Source organism: Micromesistius poutassou (genome assembly GCF_964030765.1).
Source record: "Micromesistius poutassou genome assembly, chromosome: 13".
Taxonomy (NCBI): domain Eukaryota; kingdom Metazoa; phylum Chordata; class Actinopteri; order Gadiformes; family Gadidae; genus Micromesistius; species Micromesistius poutassou.
Genome location: NC_140283.1, coordinates 74,795 through 99,308, shown reverse-complemented (window position 1 = coordinate 99,308; position 24,514 = coordinate 74,795). Strand labels below are relative to the sequence as shown.

General features: G+C 44.8%; 1 protein-coding gene across 4 annotated transcripts in view; it reads right to left on the bottom strand.

The window, feature by feature from the left end:
- Nucleotides 1–903: 903 nt before the first annotated feature.
- Nucleotides 904–24,514, bottom strand: part of cpt1ab (carnitine palmitoyltransferase 1Ab (liver)) — a 40,228-nt gene continuing 16,617 nt past the window's right edge. For 3 of the 4 annotated variants that reach the window (XM_084477665.1, XM_084477666.1, XM_084477667.1), the window contains exons 6-19: nucleotides 24,327–24,464; nucleotides 20,033–20,110; nucleotides 16,735–16,842; nucleotides 15,171–15,255; nucleotides 12,887–13,082; nucleotides 12,547–12,735; nucleotides 12,102–12,207; nucleotides 10,585–10,698; nucleotides 7,771–7,935; nucleotides 6,063–6,194; nucleotides 4,511–4,663; nucleotides 3,214–3,327; nucleotides 2,765–2,857; nucleotides 904–2,602 (exon numbers count right to left, since the gene is read on the bottom strand). In XM_084477665.1, coding sequence (XP_084333791.1) covers nucleotides 2,516–2,602; nucleotides 2,765–2,857; nucleotides 3,214–3,327; nucleotides 4,511–4,663; nucleotides 6,063–6,194; nucleotides 7,771–7,935; nucleotides 10,585–10,698; nucleotides 12,102–12,207; nucleotides 12,547–12,735; nucleotides 12,887–13,082; nucleotides 15,171–15,255; nucleotides 16,735–16,842; nucleotides 20,033–20,110; nucleotides 24,327–24,464 — 1,758 coding nt within the window. In that variant the 3' untranslated portion in view covers nucleotides 904–2,515. Of the gene's footprint in view, nucleotides 2,603–2,764; nucleotides 2,858–3,213; nucleotides 3,328–4,510; nucleotides 4,664–6,062; nucleotides 6,195–7,770; nucleotides 7,936–10,584; nucleotides 10,699–12,101; nucleotides 12,208–12,546; nucleotides 12,736–12,886; nucleotides 13,083–15,170; nucleotides 15,256–15,986; nucleotides 16,075–16,734; nucleotides 16,843–20,032; nucleotides 20,111–24,326; nucleotides 24,465–24,514 lie in introns of all 4 variants that reach the window. The other variant, XM_084477668.1, reaches the window with a different exon arrangement.

Genomic DNA, 24,514 nt, shown 5'->3' with positions numbered 1-24,514 from the left:
TCTCGATGCCACGCCCTAATTGAAAATATGTTGACTTTATCTTGTTTAGAATTTGATTCTGAACAACTTTTGTATTGGACTCATCATAGGAGTCCAATTTGATGTTGATATGAGCATTTAAGTCTTTTCACGGTTTAAACCACACCCCTTTTAGAAGTCAATGGCTCATGGGTGCTTTAAAATTTATTGTACAGACTAATCTTTAAGTCAGATTGAAGACATTGGTCCATAGATGATATGGGCTAAAGGATCTTTGTCAAAGTCAAAAAACCTGGGATCCTTAGGCAATTTAATGTTTGAGACATATTTGTTCACCATGAGGATATGCATGTGTGAACAAAGTTTCATGACTGTAAGACAAAGCAGTTACGAGATATGCTTGTTCTAAGTTTGCATTTTTGGACTGTTGCTATAGCGCCACCTTTGGGCCAATCAGTGTAATATTTGCTGTCTGTTTGAGTCAACCTCTACAGCTGTAGTAAATTTCATAAAAAGCGTGCGAGCGGTTTAGGCTGTGTAAGTCAAACGTGGCGGAATAATAATAATAAAACAAACGATTACAATAGGTTGCCTTCGCACTTTGTGCTTGGCACCCTAATTAAACTGATAAACTGTAAGGATAACTTTCATGTTGAACATTTCAGATTGCCTGCCCTGATTTCACCACGTGTGTAAAAACGTCTGCAATAGAAAGCAAGCATCTCTGTTCTGCCTGTGAATATTGGTTTAAAAAACTTGTAATAATAGCGTATTATTGTTTTTCTAAAAGGTTTGTTTTGGGTTACTGGGGGAATGCCTGCCATATCTTTCAAGATTCTCTCAAGATTCAAAGGGCTTCAATGGCATGGAAAAATGAAAATTCCCACTCACGCACACATGAATACAAAGATATTTACCAGGTGATAGTTGTTTACATTCGCTTTTATTGTGTTAAAACTTGTTTTGGTATATCCGCTGCTCGTATTTTTGACACAAAGTTTGACACCAACTTACAGCTCCCTCTGTGACACCATGCAGCAGGTTTTATAACCAGGTCTACAGAACGCAGGGTGTTAAGCTACACCACATCTTCTAGGTCTGCATCAACAAAACCTCTGCTCTGTTAAAAAGGAATCATAAAACATTTTGTTCATAGTCTTTTCAGCAAACAACAAATATTAACTTGGTGCTCATCCTTAGCTGGACAGTAAATAAATCTGGACTAAAAGACTTGCAGGGCTGGAGAATCAAAAGCTGAACATTGATAATAAATAAATAAACATGAACAGGAAATAGGTTTGCACTGCCACCCGTACCCAAAGTACATCTTGACTGTAGTTCCTCTGTATTTACATATTCACCGCAACACAACAACGATGCGAGACGGCAACATGGGAACCAAGGCAACTACTACAACACCACAACGCTGACCGAGAAGTGGGTCCAGACACCGCTGGTCCTGCTGCACGTCCAAAACGGGTCACGTACTGGGCTGAGACGGGTCGAAGAACGACACGAGTTGAACGCAGGACCTGGGGGAGGAGGGTAGGGGCAAGGTGTGCCAGTGCCTAACCCAGGGCCTCAGTGTGAGAACATACGAACACTCTGCTAAACTCACCACCCACCATGTGCAAGTGAGAACAAAAACCCACCAGCCCGTGTTTGACCCACCGTGGGGAAACAGCACTCTACCCGATAAATACCAGCGCCCCCCCGCCCGTCTGCCACAGGACAAAGCAGAGCAACGTGAGCCGGACCACTAGGGCTGCGTAATGTACATGCGAGAGGGTAATAGTCGTGCACTGCTACAACCAGCGCTCGGTGAGAATACTAGGCCAAGTGAATAAAAACCTGAGCATGAAAATGATGAATCAAAAACAGAACAGATGTGATCCGATGACGCCACACAATCCTTGCAGCTACCAAAGAAGAAACAAAAGTGTTACATACAATCGTCAGAAAGGCAATGGAGGAGATATTGTTCCTGAAATGAACTTGCTGTTGAGATTGAACTATGGAGGTCTGCCTTTTACCCCGATCCCTAAACAACAGGAGTGATCCTACGCCAGGAGAGGACAGCCAAAACGATGAGACAAAACCTTCAACACCAGCGCTGGACGGGAATCCAGCTACAGGGGGAACTATTGCACCAACTTCACCTCCCATAAATGTACGGACGAGCCCCCGGTGAGACTGGGTCTGTACGCTGCAGAACCCCTCTTCCTACTGATCGTGTTCTTGAGTGGCTCTCTAAGGCACCGTGCAAACAGGCCAGCAGGGAGACGACCGCTCCCTGCCCTAGCAGTCCACTGGAACCGTGGCGACGTTCACACACGCACAAAACCAATCACAAAATAATCAATCATCTAACAAAATAGAACCCAAAACATGTGAAAAAAATATTTTCCCAAGCTTCTTTCAACATCGATTACAAATAAATTTCTACTGCAATTTCTTATTTTTCCTCTCTCTGTACAAGCGTCATGAATAATCTGCATTTACAAAACTTTCTGAGGTGATTCACTTGGTGGTGAAATCACTTGACGGACTTCTTGTCCAGTTGGAAGAGAGCCAGAATGTCCAACATGGCCTGTCTGATGTTGCCTCCAAAACGATGGGAGTCCTAGACCAGAGCAAAGAGCAAAGAGAGAGACACACACACACACACACACACATTAGGGATTTTCCAGTACAATTAACACAACAAGTGGATAAAATAAATAAAATAATTTGCTGAATAAAGCAAAAAACAAGCATAATCAAAAGCAAAAGCAGGCCCACTTACAGTTTCTGGGCTGGAGTGCTTGCTGGAGATGTGGAAGTTGATGAGGTTCTCACCAACAATGATGTAAGACACACCATAGCCATCGTCAGCCACCTAACACGTGCAGACAGACAGGTGAGTCAGACAGACAGGCGACGGAGACTGGTGAGAAAGATGGGTCAGACAGTTTTGTCCACTTTAACATAATGGACTATGAGGTCAACTTACCTACTATAGGATTAAAGGGAAGCCAATCACTTTTAAAACAAGTAAAACGCATTCAGAAAGTAGATGGTATGAAATACACAAGATTACAATCTATTGAGTGGTATAACAGACATGCAACCATTGACACAGTATTGTCCTTTAGATCCTACGTCAACAACGCAGCCATATTGGAGAGGCAGAGACTGGCCTGTGAACATTTACATTTAGTAGTACTGTGTCTGAGTGTACAGAGGGGTACTCACTGGGCCGAATCCTCCCCCAGAAGACACGTACTCTGGGTGTCTGACGAGGTCGAACAGTTCCACCTGCTGCAGGGGGGTCTGACTGGTGGACAGCCTCCATGGCTCGGACAGCACCTGGAGGGGACACACACACACACACACACACACACACACACACACACACACACACACACACACACACACACACACACACACACACACACACACACACACACACACACACACACACACAAGGGGGTTGTACTGTAAATGGTAAATGGACTGCATTTATATAGCGCATTATTTTGGCCACCCAAAGCGCTTTACAATATTGCCTGACATTCACCCATTCATACACACACCGACGGCGGCATCAGCCATGCAAGGCGACAGCCAGCTCGTCGGGAGCAGTTAGGGTTAGGTGCCTTGCTCAGGGACACCTCGACACTCATCTAGGAGGAGCCGGGGATCGAACCAGCAACCTTGCGGTTACCAGCCAACCCGCTCTACCCCCTGAGCTAATGCCGCCCTACTGTAACCTGACGTCGCCAGACCATTTCGCTAATGCATATAGTCGCTCAGTTCTAGCCCTACTGTTGAGACAGAGAACCGAGCGAAAAGACTACAACCAAACGTAAACAGCCCCCTTTCCATTTCCGGTTCGGTCTCAATGGGATTTACAAAACTCATTTCACAATTAATGACTAAACAATGACAGAAGCACCATTGCTACCGACATAATAACACACATCCAACGCTCCCATGCTTTCAAAATGGAGGAGGTTATGGCGGTGTGACGTTGTGATCTACACGTCCTATTCAAAAAGGAGAGCCCCTCACCCCACCTCACAAAAATACATTCAGGGCTGTTAACTGTAAACCCCACTTCAATTCAGTTTCAAGTCGGTCTCCCCTTTAAATAAATCTGTACCCATCATGGATCTAAAGTATGACATCTGACAACCTGGGGGCGCCATTAATACTGGTCATGACGATGTAGCCCTGACAAATCACAGACTTCATACTGTGATAATACTATGATATAATAATAACTATAATTATCCTTTATACCCATAATTATTGCCCTGCTATATGTCAGGTTTGATCAATAGCCTTACATTAAAAAAAAAAAGAAATAAAATGTGCTACACATTGTGTGGTTATACGATGTGTTGGAAGGACCTCAACCCTCTCTCTGACATCATCAATCGCTGCCTAGACTGAGCTCCACACCGAACTGGCAATAACACTTGAAACGTCATATGGTTTTCCCAATGATTTTGGGTTCCCTGGCAGTTTTCAGCCCCCCTGCTCTTACCTCCTTCAGGAAGGCGGACTCCTCCCCGAGGTACTTAGACACCACGTAGAGGCAGAAGAGGTGGCGGTCGATGCCCATCCCGGTCATGGCCAGGCGGTACAAGCTCTGGTGCTTCTCTGCTGCCTCCTTCAGCAGCTTCAGACACTCCTCTCTCTGAAGAACATCAGGTTCACATGGAACACAGGTTACATAGAGCAGGGGTTTGACGGAGGAATCAGACACTCCTCTCTCTGAGATCATCAGATTCACATGGAACGCGTTAGATAGCGCAGGGGTTTAACAGGAAGTATTGTACTAGAGTATTTGATAGATTTTTTATTTGATAGAAGGACAAGGTAAATATTGTATATCCTTGAAGTATTTGTTGAAGAAAGGATTAGACAGCAGTTGTATTAAAAGCTATATGAGCTAGAATAGGCATTAGATAGAGGTACTATCAGCTGGATTATCTACATGTTGGGTAATGTACATTGGGTAACGTTTAGTGTTGTTTTAAAGACAGGTTTGTAGCTACCCAAAGCCAGCTATTCTGAAGCAGGCAGGGGCGATTCAAAATGAACCAAATACCCAAGACAGGACCAATAGTCAAAATGTCGGTGTCAACCAGTCTATTTCATCCTAGACAAACCAGAAAGGGGGCTCAATGTGCTAAATACCGGAATTGTCTTTTAATGTCTCACTCTGCCCAGATTATACAATGCTCCTTTCAAGCTTCTTTCAACATTCCTCAAACACAAAGGGGAATGAATACTGCGGCACATGGTTCTTTAAATCTATTCCACTGGAGGTTTGTTGAATGGTGAAATAACAGGCAGGAGGCCAAGTGCCTTACTATATAGTCATGTTAGGCTACACTGTTTAGCATCTGGCTAGCTGAGCTACACACGCACAGTATGCAGCAGGAAGTAGGAAAGGAGAAAAGTGTGAACGCCTTTTTTTTTTTTTAAATAACTGATTACTTCAATTTCAAAACGAACACGTAATGTTACTCATTACAACAAAACAGTAAACTATATACTCTTCATCCGTTTGTCAGATAACACACAAGAATACATGGATATGTAATCCACATATTTTTAGTAGTTTAATACATGTTAGATAGAATAAGTATTTGCTAGTATTAGCAAATAACTGGAATTTGCTAGTACTAGTGACAGGAGTGAGGCTGAAGCATAACCATAAAGACAATAAGCACCAGATGATTCATATCTTTTACTTCATGAAGGACAATATGATTAATCAAAATGGCCACCGTATGACGTAAGAACATTGTGCTGATCAACCAGTGGGCTTGGCCACTAGATGGCAACGTTCTGTAAGGTGAGATGTTCACCTCCTCTGGCCCTTAGACTATCCTGTCTGGCTGCTTCTCAATAGGAGAGACCTGATTCATACGAGGGATTGGACCAATCACGTGCTGCAACGTCAACTGTTTTACCAAAAATGTCAAACCTTTCTGGGATCTTTTGTGTGCAAAAGGTGACATACTACGGGGATCCCTTAAGGGACAAGGTAGCGGCCCTTCAGTTGGACCCTAGGGGCCCTTCCTCACCGTCTCATCGCGGAGCATGGCGCGGACGAAGGCGCACGTCTCGTTGGTGCAGGAGCGAACCGTCTCTGTGCGGCCCTCCCGGAACAGACGCGTCATGGACGCCTCGTAGGTCAGGCAGAACTTCCCTTTGTCCTGTGGGTTGAAACCCGGGCAGTTAGGCTGATTCCCATTACTGCCCTTAACCCAAAATCTCAACCCTACCCCTCGCTGTTGCGCGTTCACGTGCAGCGTAGGGTTGTCCCATTAGTCCTTATATTGAGGGCTAAGGGGTAGGGCTAACATCCCCTTAAAGTTGAGATTTTCGATGGGCACACCAGCAGACAGGGGTTATGGCTTGCTCCCACAATACCTTGTGAGAAAATGGAAAATCAAGAAAAATCCCAAGCAAGATGGCGGGCGAAAAGATGCGACAGGATCGAAAACAAATGTAAGTGTTTTCTATGTTAATAATCATTAAATAAATGATGATGACCACCGCATCATCATTATGCCGTTTCAATGTTGTATAGGCATTTTCTTAATAACAAGCACAACCACCAAACGCTGGCCGCGGGGCACCAGCCCCGGCCGGTCGCAGAGCGCCGCGGCCAGCGTTGGTTCATGACAGTACTGGACATATCTCCATGTCCCATTTCCCCCTTTGATGGCATTATCATTATTCTGTTTAATGTAGGCATTTTCGTTATAACATGGATAGCAAGCATAACAACAAAATCGCTAATAGGCGCTAATCGCTAGTTAGTGAACATGCTAACTAGCGATCTTTACAACATGGATGATGGTTCATGACAGTACTGGACATATTTCCATGTCCCAACAACATTGACATCCATATGTTCCATGTTCTAGGGACTCCAGGTTGAAGATACGCTTTAATCCACCTACCAAGTAATGCAATAGTTAGTTTTAAAAATGCTTATTAGCCTCAAGAATGGTGGATCAATGTGATGTTATTTTTTACAAACTAGTGTCTTATTTCATTTATTTTGGTAGAGATATCTATCATAACATGTGGAAGATATCTATCTATCTATCTATCATAACATGTGAAAGATATCTATCTATATATCCATCTATCATGACATGTGAAAGATATCTATCTATCTATCATAACATGTGAAAGATATCTACCTATCTTATCTATCTATCATAATATGTGGAAAGATATCTATCATAACATGTAGAAAGATATCTATTTATCAATCATAACATGTGAAAGATATCTATCTATCTATCATAACATGTGGATGATATCTATCTAGATGATATCTCTATCTAACTAGTTCAAAGTTCAGTTCATGCAAAAGAAAATTAATAAATTCACGTTCATAGTTCACCAATTCAGTTTTGAACTAGTTCATGTTCAGTTCATTAACAGTTTTTTTAGAAACTGAAGAAAAACTGTATTCTGTGCTTATCTTTTAAATTAATCCTCTCCATTACCTGCTGCCCATCACTACAATCTCAAATTGTTGTGGATATTATTTGTACACCTGTTTCATTCATCAAAACTAAGGCAGTAACTCAGTAAGGCAGTTAGTATTCAATAAACATGTCATCTGGACCTAAGCATCAATTCAGAATCTCACAAAATCTGAACTAGTTCAAGTTCAAGTTCTTTAGTTAAAAATATGTTCAGTTCAGTTCAAAGTTCATAGAAAAATAAACTTGTTCAATGAACTAGTTATTTTGAACTAGCCAGACATACCCTGAAGTGGGCCAGCTGCAGGGCGATCTGGATGAAGGCGTCGGGGCTGGTGCGGCACTTCTTGATCAGGCCCTTCCCAAAGTCACTGAATGGGATGATGTGAGAGTCCACGTCCTCAGCCAGCGCCTGGGCCACGGACAGAGAGCTCTGGATAACCTCCTGACACTGGGACACACATCACCACGCAGTGGTTAGACTCAAGTACACACACACACACACACACACACACACACACACACACACACACACACACACACACACACACACACACACACACACACACACACACACACACACACACACACACACACACACAATAAATGAAAAATATGCTCATTATTAAAACCCTCCAAAACCATTAGTGATGGCCGGGGGGTTAATGTCTTGCGTATCCTCTCACTGGACAGCAGCTTTCAAAGTGCTACCAGAATATTCCAATGTTTGAATATCCCAACTACAAAACTAACCCATGATTTGTCAGTCAGACGTCTAGCCCTTACATATAGAGATATAGAGAAAATGTAACCTAGCCTTCTACCTTCAGGTCCCGAATATCCATAGATATTAAAACAATAATATTAAATATACACAAGTTACAGTACAAATAAATAACAAAGCTTTCGAATATTAAATAGAGATTTGAATACCTACTAAACAAACTAATATCTGTATGTATGTCACCTTGACATTAGGGGCTGAACCACTCAAAAAGTAGGATCCCACAATCCCTCCTGATATTAATATAAAATATATCCCCAGCTGCCTCTCTGTGCAGTCACGCTGCCAGCAGGGGGCAGCTTAGGACAACTACTACAGCAGCTCAAAGTCACTAAGGTCATTCATTTGAATAATAAGTCATTGCAGTTATACATCACTTTAAGACAGTGAAGAACTTAAAGGGGTGATATCATGCTTTTTCGACTTTTCCCTTTGCTTCACACCAGGGGTCTCAAACTCGCGGCCTGCGGGCCAAATTAAAGAACAGGCTTGGCTGGACTATTGAAATAGAAAATGCTAAAAAGTTCTGCCACAGACCTCTGATGACCTATAATTGCATTCTCCACCAAGAAGCCCTGTGTAGAATGGTTCTGGAACTGGATGATATAATGACCAGGGGCGGGCCGTACTATTAGGCAAACCAGCCCCCCCCCCCCCCCGTCAACAATTCCACCCGCGGACCCTTGTTATAATGTAATATGCCTGGAGCCCGCAAAGGGATAAGTTCTCCACTGATAATGACCACGGTCATTAGGTCATTATGTGCCAGTGATTCAGGCTTGTGGATCACTGCCAGTTCCAGCAGTTTTTGAAGGAGATGGGCTTCTAGTATGGAGATGTGCTGTGACATACAGAATTAAGGTGGCTGGGTATGAGCGCGGTTTTTGAGCTTAGTAAAGTTGATGTAATAATTCACTTGAATGTCAAATGTTATTCACTTGAACAGTATGATCTTTGATTGATGGAGCAATGTGTGTTTATTAAAGGGATTTATGTTATTTTAACACAGAGCAATGTGCTTACATATATTAAAAAAATATGTAACTGTATGTACAAGTATGCAATGTATATTTGTACACTTCAATAAATAATCAAACGCAGAGACAGTTATTTAACAATATCTTAAGAAAGTTAAATTATAGTCTTACAGTTACAACATGCCCTTTGAGGGCAACCATAATGCTTATATGGCCTGGGGTGAAAATGAGTCTGAGAGCCCTGCTTTAGACTGTTATATGACGTATGTATACATGTTTTGCATTTGCTTAACTCGAAAAATCTAAGCCCAAGCCAGGGGGAGTATTTGCTCCCACCGAGAACGCCCCTCAATAAGTGTGTGAAACAGCTTGTTTTCACTCAAACTTTACTTCTGTAACGGTGTGACGTCAGGCCGTGCAGTGGGCGGGGCTGAAGTACAGAAGTTGTACCTCCCGGCTACCAGCAATGTTTACAACTTCTCCGGGGTGTGAATTAACCGAAACATGCGATCAATCGCATAAGAATGGGCGTGCTGACCAATCACGGCAGACTGGGCGACTCGGGAGGGGGGCCTTAAATACAGACCTACAAATCAGACCATTTTTGAAAGATGCTGAAATGAATGGCTTTGCAAAAATTAAAAGTGTGAGAATAATAAGGGGTATTTCTAACATACATGCATTGGTAGTACCCCCAAATGCAATTAGTAACCCTAAAAAAGCATAATATGGGATCTTTTATGTAGTGAGTGGGTATATTACAGCTCATCCCCTGTTGGGGTGTAGAACCCACTAAGGTGCCAGTTTGCACCTTACTTTACCGGGGAGGGCCTCCATTAGTGACCACCGGGAGCCAGGACACCGGGTTACCCTACTCTACCAGGGAGGGCCTTCATTAGTGACCACCAGGAGCCAGGACACCGGGTTACCCTACTCTACCAGGGAGGGCCTTCATTAGTGACCACCGGGAGCCAGGACACCGGGTTACCCTACTCTACCAGGGAGGGCCTTCATTAGTGACCACCGGGAGCCAGGACACCGGGTTACCCTACTCTACCAGGGAGGGCCTTCATTAGTGACCACCAGGAGCCAGGACACTGGGTTACCCTACTCTACCAGGGAGGGCCTCCATTAGTGACCACCGGGAGGCAGGACCTCGTTTTCTCTGGGAGAAGGTGCTCTTCCCCGGCTCCATGCTGGGGCATGGGGGAGATATGTTAGGAGGGACAGCTTCTACAGCCACCCAATTGTCTCCCATTCAAGGATCGACCAGGCTAGCTCCCACAGTGACCAGTGGTTCAAGGCCGTACTGCTTTGATGTCGGGATCAGGGGTCTTACCTCAGCAGGGATGTCCCACTGCATCCTCTGGGGCCCCGGCAAGTTAGGGTGGGGCTCCCCACAGCAGTGGCCCTCCTCTGTGTAGCTCATCTTGGGGTCACTGCAGAGAACATGCTGGAACAGAGACAGAGAAGGGGTTTGAACCATAACCAGAAGCAGGGGGACTCAAATCCACGTGGTTAGCAATGGCAAATTTGCAAATTCACAAATCCGAACATCTCAGGTCGTTTTCGGTTTTGGAGTTGTCAACGGGCGCAGACCAAAATTCATCCGGACACACTTGGATGGACAACAACCAATCAGAGCAACAAAACATGTGAGGCATCAGTGGCAATCATTTTGGTTGTTTATGATAATGCCTCAAGGGTGCTCCCATAGTGTGCGCCTCTGTTCAGTAATCCTATTAAACCCCCCCCCCCCCACCCCCCTATTATATAAACAGTTGTGATTGGCCCAACCTGGGCCAGGACTGCAGGGGGGTCAGATGCAAAGGTCAGAGCAGATTTGTCTAGTTCCCAGGCTAAGCTTGGATAGGAAAATCAGAGCAAAGGTTTCAATGACAATGTACAAGTAGGTCCTTGTCAAGCAGGGGCATAGCCAACATTTCAGAAGTGAGGGGAGTAAGGAGTAAGCCGACTTCTATTGAGTGATTTATCATCCTCGCATTCAATTGCGCCTCTCCTTAGTGGCTGAATAACCAAATAACCTCAAACAGCTACCGTACAGCACAGACTCAAGTGAAATTATCAAAATCAAAAGTTTGAGCTGCCAAACTCTGATTGAGTTGACACAGAATGACCCTCAGGCATCTGCAGGGTAAATAGACAGACAAGTGACAACACTGAACATAGAAAGTTCAGTTGTTCCTATAAGCAGTTATGTTAAGTCAATAGCACACAAAATGGCATGGAAGTGACAAGGTAACTGGGTAATAAGCCACATCATTTGTTGACAAACAAAAAGTGACATAACACTGTAAACAAGTATCATATTCTGCAGGCTCTCCTGATAGAACTATATTACATTACAAAATAATATTATGACGAAGGACGACCTCTGAGAACAGTGGCTGTCTCAGAAGGAGCCAATCAGTACCACACTAAGGAAGCCCCCCGGAGGCTACATATAACACAAGCATGTACACATCTAGCCTAAGTGAAGCACCCAAACGTGTTTCTGCGCCTCTCATTAGCCACAATGAATTGCTGAGCAATCTGTCTCCTATTTAGTTTGTCCAGTTTGTGTTTCGTCAATATGACACACAGCAAAGCTGCGCTGCGTGTCATATCCAAAACCGTGCACAGATGCGTGAGACTCGAGAGCCCTGGGTAACGACATGATAGAGCGATTGTAACAAATGATTGAGCGATTGTAAAAAGTGCAGGGGACAGAGGGCACAGATACGGAAAGTGCGGGGGACATGTCCCCCGCGTCCACTACGCGCCTGTTGTCAAGCATGGGGAGAAGGTGTAGTCGGGAGATGATGAGTGAACCGAATAAGGAGTTCATGTCCAGACCTCCCACAGATGGCCAATGATGGGAGCATCAGCCCATGAGTGCTCTGCGTTCAGACCCATGGTGCCGTTTTTGAAGACGATCAGGTTGAAGGACTTATCAAACCACCTGGAACACAAGAAGAAGACTTATCAAACGCCCTGGAAAACAAGAAGAAGACTTATCAAACGCCCTGGAAAACAAGAAGAAGTCTTATCAAACCCCTGGAACACAAGAAGAAGACTTATCAAACCCCTGGAACACAAGAGGAAGACTTATCAAACCCCTGGAACACAAGAGGAAGACTTATCAAACCCCTGGAACACAAGAGGAAGACTTATCAAACCCCTGGAACACAAGAGGAAGACTTATCAAACCCCTTAGAACACAAGAAGATTTATACACTCCTAAGGGAAAACCAAAGGACAGGGAGAAGCAGGACAGAAGGACAGAAGGATGAGGGCATACCGGTCGAAGCACTGGCCGTGTAGCAGGGACTTGGCGTAGCTGGTCAGGGAGGCCACGGGGCTGCTGGCGTCGTAGCGCTGCTGGGTGTCGTCTAGCGTCACGAAGAAGGCCGCCTTCTCGATGGCGTCCAGTGACTGCTTGTTCTTCCCCCGGCTGAAGTAGGTGTCGCGGGCATTGGCCCAGGGGGTTCTGGGGGGGGAGAGGATGGAGGGTTGGGACAACCGGGTGCATATTGCACATTATCGACTTAACGTAGAGATATTTGGATCTGCAGCTGGATGAGGGGGATGATGAAGGGGGAGGAGCTTGTTGGGGAGGTAGTTGACCAGGAGTCAACTACCTCTTTCCTGCAGTCAGTGCAGCCAGGAACGCCTCTCCTGGGGCAGGCTCTGATTGGTCGTTTAGGATCCTGTCCATCTGCTGCTCAATCTCCCGGGGCAACAGCAGGCGTCCGTCGTAGAAGACCCACACCTTGTAAAAGCGGCCGCGGTGGAACACGGCGATGTGTTTACTGTCGTTCACGTGCTGCAGGACGTCTGAAACGCAACCAACCCAGCAACCAATACAGGGAAGAGACAGGGATGTGGATTGAAGAGGTTAACATGGTTTATAGCAGTATCACACACACACACACACACACACACACACACACACACACACACACACACACACACACACACACACACACACACACACACACACACACACACACACACACACACACACACACACACACACACACACACACACGTGGATATGGGTGAGAATAGTTAAATAAGAGTAATGTACTGTGCTTACTGCCAAAATATGTTGTTTGGTAGCTTCTATTGAATTTAGTGTGGTCATTTTACCATTTCCACCTCTACACCCAAATATGATAGTATGTAATTGCGTAGCACTATACCAAGTGTATCCAACACATGATACACCATTACACGACTACACATCTATGACGTGCATCGTGAGGGGGGAGCTTGAGATGGAGGGAGGAGGAGGAGATGGGCGGTTGGTGACCGCGAGTCATGAGGCTGGCTGGTTGTTTGACAAGCATCACTCGGAGCAGCAGCAATCAAACTCAAACGCTCTTTTGAGCGTCATATCGTAGATAAGTGTTCTGCTTTGCGGTGATGCTCAGATTTCAAACAAGCAGAGGAGCCAGAAGGAGGAGTCTATGTTAGTCCCCTGCTTTCCCCGGAGCACAACATCCTTGCACCGTTACATCTCATGTCCAGGATGAGTGTGGGCGTCCGCCCCAGAGCAAGGCTGGGTGTGGAACCTGCCTCTCTAGGAACGAGGTGGCCTCAATCCGCATGTCGGCCATGATTGACAGGTGCAGTGCAACTGACACCATCTCCGGTTAATTAGTTAAATATATTTGAAACACAAACTAAACTAGACAGTTAAAACAGTTATTAATTCATTGTCATTTGACCTGACACAATATGTGATTGGTTGAATATATTTGTAAGCCTGTTTTCAATACTTGAAGAACAGGCTCCTCCGAGCTGGGTGTGGCTCTCGGGTGTGGGGTGCCTCCACGCGCAGCCCATAGGGTACGCACTGCAACACTGAAGCTAGGCTCTCCTGGAGCTGGTCGTGGAGAGGGGCGTCCTCAGTGTTGGAGCTATGGTGCAGTTCCTTACAGCCCAAACCTCCTTCTAGGTTGTGAAGAATTTGATGTAGATCAGAATTCATGACCTCTGGAGGAATAGCATTTACACAACAGGCCTGGCCTGGTGGTAAGAGCACTTTGTTCCAAGTCCAGTATTCAGTGCGTTCCGGAGGTTCCATTGGTGTCGCAATTTACTTTAAACATTGACTACATTGACGTAGTCAATGATGTAGCCAACAGAGGTGGATCTGTTCTCAATGGCTGTGTTAATTTGTAGATTTTGTTGACGGCCAATAAATTGAGATATTGATCAAGAGTTCAGGACTTTCCACATAAAGTATCTTCTTGTGGCTCAGCTCAGCGGTCCAGTTTGGTAAGTAGAAAGTGACCGGGATCTACATGCAATAAACTGATAACTACACTAATTATTAATTGTCCCGAGATACCAGCAAGGTCTCTATACTACCATGCCATATAATATAACACCATAAAACTATTATTAATTATTTCAAGTAGTATAACATCTGTTTGATTCCTGTTAAGCACTTTGTACCCTTTGCTAAATAACTAAAAGGTTATAATGTTTTATCTTTTTAGAATGTTTTTGTTTATATACCTCACAACAACGTAAAAGCGCAACTTGCAGGCTGGCGTCTCCGGTTAATGCAGGAGGGAAACATAAACATATAACATATAGCAAATCCATTCCTAAATTTATTTCCATTTCTTTCTATTTAGCCTAAGCGGGACTTTTAATGGAACGTGTGTGACCAGACCATCCATTGGCTACATAATGCATAGATATGAAATAAGCGGGGATTGAAACCTACAAGTTGCTCTTTCTTTTTAATTTTAGGGCTTGAGGCGGTTGAACCTCACATGCAAATCAGGACCGGCCACGCCCGTGGGCCAGGTCACATGCATTATCTCATACAGGGGATTGGTCTGGACGGGGGAGGGAGGCTGGGCATGCGGAGGCGGTGTGGGAGAGACGGTGCCACTAGGACTCTACCTGTGTCTACACCGGGAACACGACTGGTGTTGAACATACGCTCGTATTGGGATGAGCACATGGGGATAGTGTTTAGGAGCATGAGCTGAAAAGCAAATGGGAGAGTCAAACAGAGAGATGATAAAACAAAACAAAAGGTAAATGAAAAACCTGCAAGTAGCCCAGAACACACACATGGACAGACCCCTAGGTACAGACACTTATGGGGGTCAGACACCTAGGGGAGTGACACCTAGGGACAGACCCCTAGGGACAGACAGCTAGAGGTCAGACCCCTAGGGACAGACCCCTAGAGGTCAGACCCCTAGAGGTCAGACCCCTAGGGACAGACCCCTAGAGGTCAGACCCCTAGGGGAGTGACAGCTAGGGACAGACCCCTAGGGACAGACAGCTAGGGGGGATGGATGAGCAGGCCCAGAAGGATGGTTGGATTGAAAGCGGACCTCGTAGCGGGAGGGGGGCCGATTGGCCGTCCTTCCGGCGGAGGAGGAGGAGGAGGAGGAGGGGTGAGCGGGGGGGTGGGGGCAGAAACCCATGACCTACCGTCTCCATGACAACCAGTACCACAACCCTGGAACGTAGCCCATCAAAACAGAGCCGATTTGATGCTCGTGTAAAATGGAAAGTAGCTTGTGAGGGGTTTCTCTTAGGGGAAACTGAGGCAGGCCAATCAGAGAGAGCGGATCAGGGTGGTACCGGGTGACATAGGAGCACAGGACGGGGTCAAGGGTTTCACATGGGTTGCCCGTGGCGATGGCGCTACAGTCGGGGGCTTGGGTCAGGGTGCAGAGCGTCAGGTGTGCCCTCCCCTCTTACCTGTCTCGGCCCCAGGCACGCGGGTGGTGTTAAACATGCGCTCCCACTGAGCAGAACACAGGGGCACCTTGTTGGCCAGCAAGTAAATCTAACGCAGCGTCCGACACACGAGGCAGGGACAAAAACAGCAGAACAGAGACAATCTTTACTGGGCAGGTGGAGGCGCTGAGAGAGCAGGAGAGGCCCCCACTTTTGCCTGGGGTGGGTATGAGGAGTCCACTATGTGTATCATGGTAATAACCACTTCCTGTTGGATTACCAACCACAGCGACGAATGCTACTTTACAATGTACCAACGTTTTCAGCTGACCTCTGGGTTACAGAACCTTAACAGATGGGGAGAGGCCTATTTCAAGACACATGTACGGTGTGTTTAAGTGTGCAAGTTACGTAAGAAACCAAGCATTTGAGCGCCATGCATGTTTTTTTTTTTGGGGGGGGGGGGGGAACAATTGAGAGCGAAAACAATATAGAGAGAGAGAGAGAGAGAGAGAGAGAGAGAGAGAGAGAGAGAGAGAGAGAGAGAGAGAGAGAGAGAGAGAGAGAGAGAGAGAGAGAGTGTCACAGAGTGACACAGACACAGATACACAGAGACAGAAGACAGAGTGAGAAAGAGAAAGAGACAGAGTCAGAGAGACACACAGAGACAGAGTCAGAGACAGAGACAGAGACAGAGAGAGACACAGAGACAGAGAGACAGAGAAAGAGAGAGAGACAGAGACAGAGACAGAGAGCTAGGAGTACTCACTGGTTTAATCTGAGCCCGGTCCAGTTTCCTCCGGTACAGCATGATGGCGTGGATGGCGTTGCCGGCCCGGGCGGCTTGCACCGACGTGGGGAACACATACAGGAAGTCCTACAGAGAGAATGAAACTGTATTAATTCATGCAGTCAATCATGCAGATTAACCATGATGCATTTGCAAACATTTTACTCTTTGAACCGAAAAAGTCAATCTCTTCAGGAAAGAACATCCGTTCTCAATGTCCTGAACTCGTATCAAACAGTGCGTTTACATGACACTCGAAAGTCGAATTATTGGTTTAGTCCAACTATGGATTATTAAGATGCATGTATACACCTTAGTCGAGCTAAAATCGAATCAAATTGGGTTACTCATAGTCAAATTAAGACCCCTAGATAATGTGATTCATAGTCGAGTTAAGCGTGCATGTACGGAGTGGGATTGGATTATGCGTTGAATTGCGTTCTGCACATGCTTGAGATCTTTTCCGGGGGCCATGAGCCGGAAGTAGAAGGAGACGATAGTCATGTTGTTGTCGCCATCACCAAACGAGAAACGGCGATTTAATTAAAAAGGTGGTGCAGAAGATGGAGGAAGCCGGTGAATATAGTTACCCCTATAAGAATTGTATCCCCGGCCACAGGAGCGCGCATGGCATGCATTTATTAAAGGTGGAAGCACACAGACACTACGCTTCGATTTCACCCAAGGCTGAATTAAAAGTACATGTTTTTCCAAATGTGGGTCATTAACGAGGTTGTAAAGTAGTAACTTCGGGCACATCTGTCAAAATAAAAGTTTTTTTCTCCCGACGTGTTTATGATCTTTATTCATTCCTTGCGGGAATGCCGTATACGGACGGGCGGTGGAGGGGCTGCTCCGGCGGGAGAAAGAAGTTGACAGCAGACAGCTGTCAACTCACTTCAGGTCGGCGATTTATTTAAAAAGCTGGTGCAGAAGATGGAGGAAGCCGGTGTCGTGCCAATGTAGTTACCCCCTATAAGGAGTGTATCATCATCAACATTCAGTACACACTACGCTTCGATTTCACCTAAGGCTGAATTAAAAGTACATGTTTTTCTAAATGTTGCTCATCAACGAGGTTGTAAAGTAGTAACTACGATCTTTATTCATTAATTGCGCCGTGGCCGAACTGACGGGGATATTCTCTGATATTATGAATCTTACAGACTGCGTCAGGTTCTCCGACTCTCTGGTACTTCCACAACAAGTAAAGACCCGTACTGGGGGTTATCTCGCCATGGTGGAGAAGGAATAAGGGGAAAGGAACTTTGGCTTTGACTCTCTGAAGTCCAGATCAACCGCGACATGGAGGAGAAAGCGATGTTTTCAGTAGACAGCTGTCAATTCACTTCGGGTCCATATCATTTCTCCGACACTCCATTGTTCCGACCTCTCGGTCGTATGCGGACTCCTCCGGCTGCTCTGCCGGCGGCGGAGCGTCTGAGACATGATATTGACCCGAAGTGAACTAACAGCTGTCTACTGAACATCTTTCTCGAATGCCACCTGAGTTTGTTGTTGCTGGTGACGTAAAGAGGTCAGCCGGTGGCTCTATTAACACTAGTTGAAATGGGTACAGCGCCACCTATCGTACCGGGGTATGACACGCTTCGGCCAATGAATCGATTTACCGCCATGTATAACCGGACAACTGCAGTTGTCCAATTGCAGAGCATAGTCAAACTATGGCTTTAAATAAGATTAAGCTGTGCATGTAAATGTACTGAATGAGACGTGACTGATAAAAGGAGGTTATGAAGGTAGCGTAGGCTAGACTACAGCCGTTTCTCAATTCACGTTCTTGTCTGTACTTGTGTACTTGCTTTCTCGTGAAACGTCATCAGTCGTAGCCCAAGTACTGTTCCAATTCAAAGTACGCATCAAGTCAAGTACAGACGAAAAACCCGGAAGTGTTCTCGATGCGTTCTTAAACTGGCCGTTCAACCGAGGATGCATCGGAGGTGACTTGTGTGGACTTAAAATATTAATATGTAAGCTATAATAATAGGCTATATAGGAACATTTTAAAAATATAACAAAAATGTAGGCCTATTCATTAAAAATATGTACAACTATTTTAAAATGAAAGGCTTCTCTATATAATTTGTTTATATATATATATATATATATATATATATATATATATAAGTCAGATAGAGGAATATCAATTATATCAATATAATTGAATATAATTATATATAATTATATTCAATTATTAATAGAGGAATATAATTATAAGGAATATAATTGATAGAGGAAAACCATCGCAATGGCAACGGAAATCTTGGTCGGATCCATCTGATCGCGCGCGTGCGTGTGTGTGTGTGGCGAGAGTATGCGATTTCAAAGTAACAAACCAACTCAAAGCCGATGCATGCATCCAAAACTATTTGTTCAAAACCAAATAAACAAATCAAAAACAGCGTTGCTTAAAATACTTGCTTTTCTTTTCAAAACTTGGGAATTAATACGGCGCGTATTAATTAATTGTTTTCAACTGCCTTGCGCACCTGCGTTATATTACTTAATATTATGTTGGAAGTTATGTTTTAAACCCCGCCATGCACGCAAGTGTAAACGCGAGCAGCATAGCTGCGTGCCTGCCTGCTTTCAGTGCGTATTTGTTTTTATTTATTTTTTGATAATTTTTTTTTAAACTATTTATTTTTTATCAATCGTTTAGATTAGTCGACTAATCAAAATATTAGTCATTATAAAATGAGTCCTTATTGGCAGCACTAGTGAACACCTGAAAAAAATAGTCATATACCGTGAAACCAAATTTAGAAAAACACCATGATATCAATTTTTGGTCATACCGCCCAGCACTAGTTTCAGGCGTCAGCGCACACCTAGTTTTATTGCCGTCATCGAATGTTAATCATCTTTGTCTTTGGTTGTTAGCTCCATGGGTCACAAATATTTGGAAAAGAAGAGCAACATTTGAATAAGGCGATTAAATGTAAATGGTAAATGGACTGCATTTATATATAGCGCTTTTCTGTAACCAGAAGCCACCCAAAGCGCTTTACAATATTGCCTACCATTCACCCATTCATACACACATTCACACACCGACGGCAGTGTCAGCCATGCAAGGCGACAGCCAACTCGTCAGGAGCAGTTAGGGTTAGGTGCCTAGCTCAGGGACACCTCAACACCCTAGCTAGCTAGGAGGAGCCGGGTATCGAACCAGCAACCTTGCGGTTACCAGCCACCCCGCTCTACCGCCCCATGTATTATGTAAATGTATCATGGTTGCAGTGTTGAGTCTTACCATGGCGTAGTAGTTGCTGTTGACCATGATTGGCCCGCGCCCTCTCAGGTAGATGTACTCTTCCCACCAATCACTGACCTGGATCAGGGAGCACAGGAAGTTTCAGACACACAGCTGCCACAGCCCTTCCTCCTCCATGACTACGTTGACATTCCCACCTGGCCTCCTTTTAAAAAGTTAATATATATTTATATATTTATATTAGCGCAGGATTTTAAGTTTTTTAAAGTTAGTTTTATTTTTAGAGAACTGTTTGAGACTGTTACCCGACCAAGTCCCGCTGGCACTGGCCAACAAGCCTGTCAAGACTTGCGGAAAAATTTCCTGCATTGCTTTCTTGCGGATGTGGTGGTAAAGCGTTTCTTTGTCATCCCTTGTAAACTTGTAGAACTTCTCCCATACGCTTCGACCCGCTGGGATCTCCCATGGTGCTGCGTGGGAGACCTAGGGACAGGAGCCCAGGGACAGGAGCCCCTCCTTCAAGGCGGCGCTTTTACTGGCTTTGAACATCAGTAGTTCTTAGAGGATATTGTGCTATTCACACCCCACCTCATTCTAGTGAGGAGGCAGAGGAGCTGCGTCCTCTGTGCCGGTAGGGTGTCGGCGATCAGCAGTGATCAGTGATCAACAGCCATGTCTCTGGTACGCTCTTCGTCTTTGTTGAGCAGGTGTGACATCATGTGCTTGGGTGGTTACCGGACATGCCTATGAGGCCAAGCCTAGACGCCTACATTCATAGATCGTACAATAATGTTTTTTATATGATTTATAAAATATACTTGATATTATCTGACGATGGCGTGGCCTGACAAATCATCCAAAATCAAAGTCAACAACCCCCCCTAATTATGTCTATCAAACATTACTAGAAAATGCATTACCTGCAGAAATGCAGTAAATGCTTCAAATACACTTTAACTTTTGTTTAATAAAGCTTTGCAGTTTCAGATGAATATCAATGTTGAATCAGTGAACTGAAGAGATTTGAAGAGTTCAAAACGTTAAAGCTTGCATAGAGTAGCCGCAACATACAAACAATTTTAATTATTAGGGACCGAGCCAAACATGGCAAGGTCCCTATTGAAACCCTCGTGTTTCCAAACATGGCAAGGTCCCTATTGAAACCCTCGTGTTTATTCTTCTTCTTCTTATTATTTTACCTCATCTTCGACTGCATTTTTCCCCCCCTGCACATATTCGAAAACTCATTTTTATTTGGCACATTTTGTGGGACTGGTGAAAAATTTGATATTCTAGCCCTCAAATTCACATTCGCCCCTAGGTGGCGCTATACCAACTATGCAAAAATTTCAACGTTTGCACAAGCATAACTCGTCACCGGTTGGACCTAAACTCATGAAACTTTGCACACATATGCAAATCCTCATAATGAAGAAATTTGCAGATACTAACTTAGCACTTCCGGTAGCCAGATTTCCCGCCATTTTGAATTTAGTTAAAAACAGTAAATTCCCCAAGGATCACAGGTTTTTCGACTTTGACAAAATTCCTTTGGCACATATCATCTATGGCCCATTATCTTCAATCTGACATAAGGATTAGTCTGTAGGATAAATTTCAAAGTACCCATGAGCCATTGAGTTCAAAAAGGGGTGTGTTTTTCACCCCAAAAATAGTAAATTGCACATATCTACATTAATTGGACTCCTATGGTGTTGGACCTCTCTACTAAAGTTGTTCATAATCAAATTCTGAACAAGAATAAGTCAACAATTTTTCAAATGGGGCGTGGCATCGAAGTGGGCGTGGCCCGTTACTAAAATAGCCACAGTTCATAGACGCAATGTTTGATTTGAGCGGGACCAACTCAATGGCCGTTAGGTACCAAAGTTCTAACTGCTCACCAAAATTTAAGTCGATTTAAAAAACAACATGGCCGCCAGAGGAGGGTCGATCACTCTGCGGACACCGTAATAGTTATGAATATGAAATTCACAGGTCACGTGTAGACTGGTGCCGATAGCTCACATACCAAAATTCGTGTTTCACATGTGTAGCGCCCCCTACAGGAACTTTAAAAAGCAGCCCCTGTGCCACGTTTCACCAATATGTATGAAAATCGGTAGGCACGTATAAGGTCCCATGGCCTACAGAAAAGCCTCTTGGACCCATGCTCCAAACCCCACGCGAAGTCGGAAATTTTAATTTTTTCATTTTCACTCTCGGCGGCCATTTTGAAATTTTTTCACTTTTTTGCCTTGTATTTGAATGAACTCCTCCTAGGGAATTTATCGGATCTGCTTCAAAATTGGTCAGTACAGTCATGAAGTGGTGCTAAACCAAAATCGTGCTATTTGTGACTGTACGTTGAAGGGCGTGTCTGTGGCATGCCGTCAAAGTTGGCCATTTTTGAATTCCGTCGCCTTGTATTTGAACTAACTCCTCCTAGGGAATTTATCGGATCTGCTTCAAATTTGGTCAGTACAGTCATGAAGTGGTGCTGAATAAACGCCCTGCTATTTGGGACTGTACGTTGAAGGGCGTGTCCGTGGCGTGATGTCAAAGTTGGCCATTTTGAATGGAATTTCACTTTTTCGCATTGTATTTCAACGAACTCCTCCTAGGGAATTTATCGCATCTGCTTCCAAATTGGTCAGTACACTTGAATAATGTTGCTGGATGAACGCTGTGCTATTTGTGACTGTACGTTGAAGGGTGTGTCCGTGGCGTGCCGTCAAAGTTGGCCATTTTGAATAATTCCGTGGTCTTGTATTTGAACTAACTCCTCCTACGGAATTTATCGGATCTGCTTCAAAATTGGTCAGTACAGTCATGAAGTGGTGCTGAACCAAAATCGTGCTATTTGTGACTTTACGTTGAAGGGCGTGTCCGTGGCGTGCCGTCAAAGTTGGCCATTTTGAATGGAATTGATTCACTTTTTCGCCTTGTATTTCAACAAACTCCTCCTAGGGAATTTATCGGATCGTTGATATAGGGTTAATAATGTTAGTTAAAGTTGTTACAACATGTAATTCAGTTAAATGTGGTCTTACATGTTAATGTCAAAACAATCAGTAGGACACCACAGGGCACCTCTGCTTCTACAGATTACATAAATTCGCAACATTTTTTTAAAACTGCGCTTTTTTAAAACTGCGCGCAGTGATGAACGGGACCTCGTGCCGGCTTGCGGCTGCGTCACGTGCGGTCCTAACATGTGCACATCTTGCCAGCACACATGTTACGACGGCACGTGACGCGGCCGCAAGCCGGCGCGATTTTTTTTTAAAACTGCGCGCAGTGATGAACGGGACCTCATACCGGCTTGCGGCTGCGTCACGTGCGGTCCTAACATGTGCATATCTTGCCAGCACACATGTTAGGACGGCACGTGACGCGGCCGCAAGCCGGCGCGAGGTCCCGTTCATCACTGCGCGCAGTTTTAATTTGAAATTGTTTTCTAATTTTTTTTTACTAAAATGATACCGTTGTTTCTAATGCAACCCGTAAGTCGTGTTTTCACAACCTTCTACCCATGAAAGGGCCCTGGAGCGGCAGTCAAACCCGTGACTCACTACCCGTGAACTCGTACCAGATCGATGTACTCCCAGTTACAGCCTTTACGTCACACACATAAACATCATGTGTTGGCAGCCTCTGTTGGTACTATCTATAAAATCAGATCAATCAGTTGTTAGTTATGTTTTATGGTATGAACGTCCATATTAGTGTCATTTTGGCACGCGCAACAGTGTTAAATGCACCTGCACAATCTAAAATGTTTGGATAGGTGGAGCTCCCGCTGTATTATATAAGACAATCTTACACGTGAGATAACTTTGCTTTTCAAGATAATTGATTGGTCAGTAGGCGGTGCTGCTTTTACACAACTGCTCCGGACCAGGTTAGGTTGGCAGCATTAGACACCTTGGTGATACAGCGATGCTAAAACAGAGCCACTTTTGTGCCACAGCATACCCTGGCTTTGAGCTCAAGTTCATAGTAAGTTCAAGTTCATAGCCCACAGAGCCGCAGAAGGGTTTGTTGTCGTGACTTGCCTGGAACGCTACCAAGTCGTGAGTCGTGACTTTAAGTCGGAACTTACGGGCTGAAAAGTGTCCCTGGAACACAGCATAAGGCCTACTGGTATTATGAAGAATTCATATGAAAGTGATGTAGTATAGGCATAGGGTTAGCGAAAAATGGTTGATCACCCAATAATTGTGAGAAATTAGTCCTGAGGATTAGTCAAGTGCACTGTGAATCTGACACAAAAGGCAGAGTGGAGCAGAGCCCACGTGGGGCCCACGTGGAGCAGGTCTCCCCGACTCACATAGTTGGAGGCCCACCAGGACTTGAGCTTGAGGTACCACTGCAGCCTGGGACCCAGGTTCTTCTCGAAGTCCTTGGCCAGGCCCTCCATCCTGGCATACTGCTCGTCATCCATGAGGGGCCGGGCGGACTCCAGGTACTGCAGAAGACAGACGTCATGCAGTCAGCCCCTGGGACACTAGCCCCCCT